This window comes from Zingiber officinale, chromosome 7A, assembly GCF_018446385.1.
Source record: "Zingiber officinale cultivar Zhangliang chromosome 7A, Zo_v1.1, whole genome shotgun sequence".
Classification (NCBI taxonomy): Eukaryota; Viridiplantae; Streptophyta; class Magnoliopsida; order Zingiberales; family Zingiberaceae; genus Zingiber; species Zingiber officinale.
In genome coordinates this window covers 21,932,443-21,941,957 of record NC_055998.1, presented here as the reverse complement: position 1 = coordinate 21,941,957, position 9,515 = coordinate 21,932,443, and the positions used below count along the sequence as shown (strand labels likewise).

The 9,515-nt window shown below is 37.7% G+C and overlaps 1 protein-coding gene across 1 annotated transcript; it reads left to right on the top strand.

The window, feature by feature from the left end:
- The first annotated feature begins 8,834 nt into the window (after window positions 1-8,834).
- On the top strand, window positions 8,835-9,254 carry LOC121999276 (chaperone protein dnaJ 20, chloroplastic-like). Its single transcript, XM_042553976.1, has one exon. It carries the CDS (start codon window positions 8,835-8,837, stop codon window positions 9,252-9,254), a length of 420 nt encoding a protein of 139 aa, XP_042409910.1.
- Window positions 9,255-9,515: the final 261 nt, after the last annotated feature.

The following is a 9,515-nucleotide window of genomic DNA, read 5'->3' as shown; positions in this document are numbered from 1 at the left end:
GCGTTCTGTCCGGACAGCTGGTAAACCTGCTCAATTTCGTTATAGCAAATGAAATATCAGGTCTAGAACAATTAGCTAAATATATTAGACTACCTATTATTTGTGAGTATCTTAATTGAGACACTGCCACACCACTATTATTCTTGTGGAGAGTTTTTGAAGGGTCATATGGTGTGACAACAGATTTAACTTGGCTATAGCCATATTTCTCTAATACTTTCTCAACATAGAGTGACTGAGAAATTGCTATTCCATCAATTGATCGAGTCAACTTCAGCCCTAAAATCATATCAGCGCAACCCATATCCTTCATATCAAACTTACCACTTAAGAGGGCATTAGTCTCTTTTATAATAGAAAGGTTAGTTCCAAACAGTAGAATATCATCTACATATAAGCATAGGATAATACAATTATCACCTTTCATTTTAGCATATACACATTTATCAGAGTCATTCACTTCAAAGTCAAATGATAGCATAGCTCTATCAAATTTTTCGTGCCACTGCTTTGGGGCTTGCTTCAAACCATAAAGAGATTTGACTAACCTACAGACTTTGTTCTCATTTCCAGAAACTACATATCCCTCAGGTTGATCCATATATATCTCTTCTTCAAGATCTCCATTAAGGAATGCCGTTTTGACATCCATTTGATGGATCTCAAGATGATATATGGACGCCAATGCTATTAACACTCGGATTGTAGTAATTCTTGTAACAGGAGAATAAGTGTCAAAATAGTCAATCCCTTCTTTCTGTTTGAATCCCTTAGCAACTAGGCGGGCTTTGAATTTATCTACTGACCCATCAGGTTTTAGTTTTCTTTTAAACACCCATTTACATCCTATAGTGTTACACCCAGGAGGTAAATCTACCAACTCCCAAGTGGCATTAGAGATAATAGAGTTCATTTCACTTTTAATGGCCTCTTTCCAGTGCTTAGCTTCAGGAGAAGCCATAGCATCTCTATATGTCATAGGGTCACCTTCTATATTATAGGTGATAAAGTCCTGGCCTAAATCCGTAGACATACGTTGCCTCTTGCTCCTTCTCGGTTCTGTATACTCACTAGATTCAACTAGTCTAGAGTGACTTGAGGAAGGTGTACCCACTACGGATAATGGGACCTCTACGGAAGAAGGTTCATTTCTAGTAGGAATACTAGATTGAGGTGTTCTCGTCTTCATAGGAAATATATCTTCAAAAAATGTAGCATCGCGAAGTTCTACAATAGTATTTGCATCTATTCCAGAAATTTCTGATTTAATAATCAGGAACCTATATGCAATACTATTTTGAGCATAACCCAAGAAGATACCATCTACGGTCTTTGGACCAAGTTTTTTCCTTCTGTGTTCAGGTACTAGTACCTTTGCCAGGAACCCCCACACTTTAAGGTATTTCAAACTTGTCCTTCGGCCTTTCCAAAACTCATATGGGGTTTTATCCCTTGACTTCATTGGGACTCTATTTAGCACATGGCATGCATTGTATAGAGCCTCCCCCCACATAAAGTTGGATAACCCAGAATTGCCTAACATGGAATTAATCATATCTTCAAGGGTTAGATTTTTTCATTCTGCTATACCGTTGGATTGAGGACTATATGGAGCAGTTACCTCATGGATTATACCTATATCTTTACAAAATTTTTGAAACAAGTTCGAGGTAAATTCTCCACCCCTATCAGACCTTAACCTCTTAATAATTTTATCGGTTTGATTCTCAGCTTCAGATTTAAAAATCATAAATTTATCTAAAGCTTCATCCTTGGTTTTTAGCAAATAAACATAACAATAACGAGAGTGATCATCAATGAAGGTAATGAAATACCTTTTATGGTCTCTCGTTATTACACCGTTAAACTCACAACAGTCAGTATGAATCAATTCTAAAATATCATAATTTCTATCAACTGATTTGAAGGGTTTACGGGGTTGTTTATATTGCACACAAATTTCACATTTTTTCTTATCATTTATAGCATCCTTAGGGATCATGTCAAGATTCATCATCCTTTTTACGGTATTAAAATTGACATGTCCTAATCTGTCATGCCACAGACCATAAGACTCAATGTTATATGAACAACCAATATCAGAAGTTTTATTTAAAGTAGCATTTTCTACATTGAGTTTAAATAAACCTTCATTAAGGTAACCTTTTCCAATAAAGGATCCTAAATGTAATATTACAACTTTATTACATTTGAAGTTCAACTCATAACCAGCACGGACTAACTTTGATCCGCTAATCAAATTCCGATGGACCGCTGGAACATGATACACCTCATGCAATGACAGGACTTTTCCAGAGGTGAACCTCAAGTCAACTTGTCCTATCCTAAATACCCTGGCTGCAGAATGGTTACCCATGGTCACGGAAGTGCCTTCAATTACCTAATAAGTAAGGAAGGCAGAGTGATCAGCACAACAGTGTACATTAGCACCTGTATCAACTAACCATTCATTGGGTTGATAGATCAAGTTTAGTTCGGGTTTGAAGGTAACAAACCTATCGCTGGTGTCGTCACTAGCAGTCACGACATTTACTTGTGCTTGGTGTTGGACATATTGCTTTGGTTTTTCTCCTTGTCCTTTTGCTTAGGGTAGAATTTGGCATAATGTCTAACCAGTCCACATGCCCAACAAGACTTAGGTTTGGTTCCAGTTTTCTTTTGAACCTTTGGGTTGGGTTTCATCTTGTTTTTCATTTTCTGTTTTTTGAATTTCTTCTTGTCAGATGAGACTACTACATTCGCCTTTGGAACAAAATCCATAGGCATTCTTGTATCATCATTTTTATGTTGCTTCCGATGTTCTTCTTCGATATTTAAGGCAATCATCAAATCTTCGAGAGAGATTTTACCTCTCCAATGTTTAAGAGTCATGCTAAAATCTTCCCAACTCGGAGGCAATTTTTCGATGATTGACAAGACCTGAAATTTTTCAGGTAATGGCATATCTCCTTCAGCAAGACCATGAATTTGGACTTGGAATTCATGTGTCTGCTCTATCACAGATTTGCCTTCAACCATTTTGAAGTTTAGGAATTTTGCCACAGTGTACTTTTCTAAACCAGAATCTTCAGAGTTATATTTTTTATCCAAAGATTTCCACGGCTCTTTAGCTGAAGCGGTTGAACAGTACACATCAAATAGTGCGTCTGAGAGGGCAGATAGGATTCTCCCATGGCAGAGATAATCCCTTTGCTTAAACCTCTCTAAGGCATCACTACGGGCAGGTTCCTCTTCATTGGGTGAAGGAGGGTATATTTCTATAACGGAGAATAGCCTTAGCGTAGTAAGCCAAAATTTCATTTGTTGTTGCCAACGTCTGAAGTTTTGCCCGAAAAGTCTTTCGGGTCGGGCGCTAGCCTCATCAGACCCCGTTACCCTATCGTTCATTATGTTTATTGATGCTACAATAAATTCTCTAAAATTGTAAAAGAACTAATTACGCTAATACAGTAATCTATAATTGCACCAATAAATGACGAGCATGCAATAAACGTTAATAACAGTAAGGGTTAAGAAATTGTGTATCTCCGGTCGAAGCGTCAGATGTGCCGATTGTCTTTAGAGAATTTATTGCCGCCCACGGTGCAGAGGCTCTCCGGCAAAATCCTCCCAAGATCCGACAACCGCCCGCGTCGCTCGTAGGTGCACTCCAAAACGAGCACCGCACTCGGACTCAACCTCAGATCACGAACCAAGCCTCAGAACAACTCGGAAAGAAGGAAGAAGAAGTAGAAAGCAAGGAAGAAGGATTGCTTTGCTTTTTGGAGTGAGTTGAGAAGGAAGTGAGGAAGTGTATTTATACACTTGAAGCAGTGCAGAGGAAGAGACGCACACTTTGCTTATGCTTCCTCTTCTCACGCGCGGATGCGTTGCTTCGCATCCTCACACGACGCGGACAGAACCGAAGCGCTGCTTCGCTTCCTCACGCGGACCAAACCAGGTGTGAACCAAACCGGCTAACAAAAACGAACCGGGTGAACCAAACTGGACTGGCAAAAACGAACCGGGCCGCTCGTAAGCGCGAGGCCCACAAGCTGGGGATTTGCACCCCCCCCCCTCCCCCCTGCGCGCGATGATCGCGTGCGTCGCGCCCGGTTTATGGATTTCCGGTTCGAACCCCCTGATTTGGGCTTAGCCCGCGCATGCGTGTAGGTCCTCCTTAACTTGACTAAGCTAGCATAGAAGCCTTCCATATATAAAGGCTTCTAAGTTTCTTTAGCTTAGCAATGTGGGACTAAAGGGAATTGAATTAAAAATCCCAACAGTATCAGAGTCAGGTCGCTTTTCATCGGACTTATCGTCGGAAGGGCAACGAGCTAGAAGAAGAAAAAGTTGAAGCCCTAATTTAAACAAGCTAAAGGCTATCATCAACAATCTCAACTTCAAGATGGAATTTTGAGATGAACTCGGATTTGACATAAGGGTGCCTCCACCATTCACATTGACGAGCTTCGATTCTTAGAAATCAAGGATCGAAAACTTCTTTATGATAGAGATAAAGCATTGGCTTGCTCTAATGGAGAGATTTAAAGCTCCAAGAGGTTCAAAAGGCAAAATCATCAAGAGAAGTAATTGGAAAAAGGAACAAGTTCAAAGAAGCGAGGTCAATGATATCAAATTGTTAGTCAATTTATTGCCAAGTAATATTTTAAGTAAAATTGGATAATATTAAGATGTAAAAAGTTTTAGAGTAAATTGACAAGAATTCATAAAGAATTTTTTACTATACTATATCTATACTATATCAATACTAAATCAAGAAGAATATACAGAGAGGCACAGATTCATTGGTCATTTCCAAATTAATCAGCCAAGTAGCCAGTGCCAATCAAGATCATTTTGAATCAAAGCTACGCCCTGCTTTGGACTACTTAACAAATGAGTTGACTTGAGTTTAATTTTTTTATTGGTTTGCTTGGGAGGAACAAGTTTGTGAAGTTGCATTTGGCTCCACTGATGAGCCATTCCATATTTTAACAATGATCTAATAAATGTATAGGAGTGGTGATTATTTTAAGGGCATTTTGATGTGACTTGTTATGAATATCTGATAAAATTAATCAAATGCGGCCCGGGGTTTTAAGTTCCCCTTCATTCGGGGCAAAAATTAATTCTGAAATCTTTCAAATTAATTAGTTGATTAATTTTATCAGATATTCATTGCAAGTCACATCAAAATGCCCTTAAAACCATCTCTACTCTTATACATTTATTACATTAAATGTCATTGTTAGTATGGAATGGCTGATCAGTTGAGCCAAGCGCAACTTCACAAACTTTTTTCTCCTAAAGCAACCCAATAAAAAATTAGGCAACTCAACCCATTTGCCAGTCCCACCTGGATGATCGTATTTCGTATTATTTCACCTAGTTTTCGTCCAAATAGAATTATGCATGCTTCAGTCGAGAATCCAATCGTGGTGCTTTAAGCATCCAACAATTATCTTACCGTCAAGGCTGAGTAATTGGTAAAATCGAACCAATCAAATTAATTTAATTGAAAGTAAATAAATTAAATTAATAAAATATTAATTAATTTAATTTTTATTAAATTAAGTAAATTTTTTAACAATAATATATTTCTATTTACTTTTTAAAAATATGTGCTTCGCAAGTGCTGACCTGCCATTTGGCAGGATCATGTCCCGCGTTAGGAGAAGTTCATTGTTTAACACGGTCATGTCGTCTCACTTGTCATCGTCGTCACGTGTTTGATGATCGATTTAGTTAAAAATATTGATTTATTCAATTTAATCAAATTTTGATTTTTAAAATCGAAATCGAACCAATTTAACATAAATAACTAATATTTTTTTAAAAAAAAATTAAATTAACTAAACTTTTAATTTAGATCGGTTAATTTGATTTCATTAACTATTTATTCAATCTTACTTATCATTGTACCTTGCTTGGGGCCTTTTCTCCTCTTTACGTACATGGAAAAACAGGTGTTTAGGACATAGCCGAGTTATCACTACATGATCTAGAGTTATCAAAATGGAAAAGATTGATTCCTAAATGATAAAAAAATCATTTTGCACTTGTTCATCCCTTTTCTAAAATACTTTAAATTTGTTTATTAAAAAAATTAATCAACAAGGGAATCATTCTAGAACTCCTTAATTAATTCCATTCAACCACTTGGTGGTTGGGGACGGCTACGATCGAGTAATTATGATTGGCTCGAGGCGGCTCGATGGAAAGATCTCCGAATCTTAAAATTGGATTTCGAAATCTATAACAGGAATCAAGCAGTCGATTTATGAGAGTCAGATCCGCCGTCCCAATAATCACGTGTCTTCATGTTCTCTTATTAATCAGACGATCATGACATCCTTAAGATGGTATCCTCGTGATGTACACTATATCCTTAAGATATGATCTGACCCATCCGATTGATAAGAGGACACGAGCACACATGATTATTAGGACAGAAGACTTGAACTTATTCATGGAGGTCACTGAGATCTCCTACAAATCTTGATATTTTTCATTTCCCCTCTTGTATATATGGTTTTTGAGGCCTAACTTTGTGAAGTTTTAATTTTATGTTGATAATTATTTGGTCAAACTTTCAATAATCAGGGCGGTACGATAGTTGAAAGATGAGATATTATCTTATTAAGTTATGGGGTCGAAATTTGGCATGCCCGAGTATGTTTTCTCATGCCTTGGCCATTGTACTAATGATTAGTAGTCACTCGTGATTTACCTCCTCTGTGGTGGCCTAAAGACGAAAAATTTTTTTCAAAAAAAGGAAATTTCTTTTTAAAAAACACCTTTAATTTGTTCTCCAAAAATATTAAATCATTTGCGCATATATATATTATCAAATGTACATTTTTGTGCTGGGTGGATGATTATTAGTACCTAATTATATATTTGACATTAAATCTTAATTAAGCCCTATTTAATGTAGTAAATTAAATAGGGTTTATTCTTACAATTATAATATAGAGATATTTTTTACATAATTTGTGGTCTTACGGAAGGAACATGTTCCCTAAGCATTTTGCCTCTACGATATATATAGAACTTCCTTCGCTCACCGTTCTTCTCTTAGCTACTTCACAAAACCTAGCTAGTAAAATTAAATAGAATTCTAACCTTTAGAAAGGTGAGCCGGACTTAATTTGCCGTGAAGTTTCACACTTCTATCAAATTGCCAATGGAAGATTCTAATGGAATTCTCTAGCAAATTAAAAAATCGTAATATATTGAAATGGCAGATGACGAAATACTCAAGGTCTTATTTGGCGTTCTCTAGTCCAACGAGGTCAAAATCACTTTCACAAACTTTTCCAAAGTGTTTGTAGTTTGCTTCAAAAATATACGACCACCAATCCAAGCGTAGTGGAAGGATCGGTTCGATGTTTGTTTGTTCTGAATTGGATTCCTTCAGAATTCCAACCACCGACAGCGACGACGGCGCAAATCTACAAATTAGATCCCGGTTACGAGCCAGGTACTTGCAGAATCCAAAGGACGATAGACACGTGTACGCGATTTTATCATTTTTAATTTTTTTTCAATTTTCATATATCGTAATAATTATATTAAAATTATATTGAATGAGGAGAAAAATAATAATCGAAACAGCAAAAAAAAAAAACGTGATTACAGTCGATTGCTTACTCGTCAAACTTCGGGAGCGAAATAAAAATCAATGAAAAAATATTATTATAGTCTATTTTTCTTATTTAATGAGGAAAATGATTGCTCTTTAATCTTTAAGTTGACTACCTGCAAAACGCTTTGGACTCGTGGGTCTGTTCTTTTGGGTTACATGAGAAGAATAATTGGCATTCAAGTCGACAAGTTTAGTACAACTTCTTGCTAGGGTCTCCAACTCACATTTTCACAAGTAAAAAAGCTTTTAAAATGCGAATTAATCAAATAGGCAAAAGAAAAAGAGTTGTGAGGTAGATGAAAGGATTAATTAATTTATAAAATATGTTCACAATTACTTTACTAGGTTAGGTGGAGTAAAATTAAAAGAAAGTACGTAGGTTAGGTAAGTAGGAGTGTATCAAGACAAACCTCGTGTAATAATTTAATAGTTTGCATCAACAAGTAATAATTTGAGTTGTATGCTGTACATTTTAAATCATATATTTGTTAATTATAATATTTAAAATTAGGACTGTAGTTTGATAAGAATTTTTTTTATATTTATTCATTAATATACATAATATTGCTTAAATAAATAAACTTAAATAATTCATTAAATAAATAAATAAAATTAAACAAGTAGATATTCAATTTGTTAATATTTAAATGAATAAATTTGAATTAAGTAAAAATTCAAATCAAATTCAAATTAAACTTAAAGTTAAAATATCAAATTAAACTAAAATAATCATTTTAATTATTTGATTTATTTTTAAAAATAAAATTAATGAATACTTGGAGGTTCTAGAAGCCCTGCGACGTGCAAAGTATGACGTGGCTACTGTCCTTTCTTTAAAAAAATATATCTTCTCCTTCAAACTTTTTTTTTTTGTCTTTTTATAATAAAATTTCAACTTTGAAGTCACCATCAGAGTCCGTAGCCGCCTCGATCGCTTGGGTAAATCCCTAAGAAACTGAATGAATAAGTCTATAAAGAGCAGGGATCTTCTTCCAAGCGATTCACTCCAATCTGCTCATCTCGATTGTTTACTTGCCGAGCAGCGAGCAGACCAATCATGTTTTCACTCGTTTCTCCCGTTTCTCCCGCCGTCGCCGCCAGCCCAAGAACTCCTCGGCTCAGGCGCAGCTTCTCCATCTCCGCCTCCGCAGCAGTGGTCAGCGCTCCGGCGCCGACCACCACCATGTACGACCTGCTCTCCGTGTCCAACACCGCGGGGGCCAACGAGATCCGGAGCGCGTACCGGCGGCTGGCCCTGCTGTGGCACCCGGACGCGTGCCGCTCCGCGGGGGAGGAGCGCCGCTACGCGGAGCGCTTCATGGAGGCGCGCGAGGCCTACGACGTGCTCTCTGATCCCGTCCGCCGCCGCAACTACGACCTCTCCCTCACCGGGGACCGCTGGGCCGCCACTGTCGGCGCCGCCACGGCCTTCCGCGAGGGCCGCCCTCGCAAGCAGGAGGCCGGAGTTACTGCGTTCGGGAACTGGGACATGCAGCTCGACGGACTCGGGAGGAGGTCCGCCGTGGCGAACACCGGCGAGGAGACCTGGGGCGGCCGCTTGCGCCGCGCCCGCCGCGCCCGCTCCGCCGAGCAGTGCGTTTGATGCTTGGATTTTTGGATAAATCGGACGGCTGTGATCGTCCAAGTGTGGTTTAGATCATTATCGTGTTTTGTAAATGAACGATCAAGATCGAGGCACGTTCAACTGGAGCAAATCATTTCTCATCTACCTGGACATGATTGAATATGATGGAATAAAATATATTATTATAAAAATTCAAAATAATTCTAATTTTACTGACAAATTAAGATTTTTAACAAGCAATTCTATCCATTTTATCCCCTCTTGTATAATATTTATTAA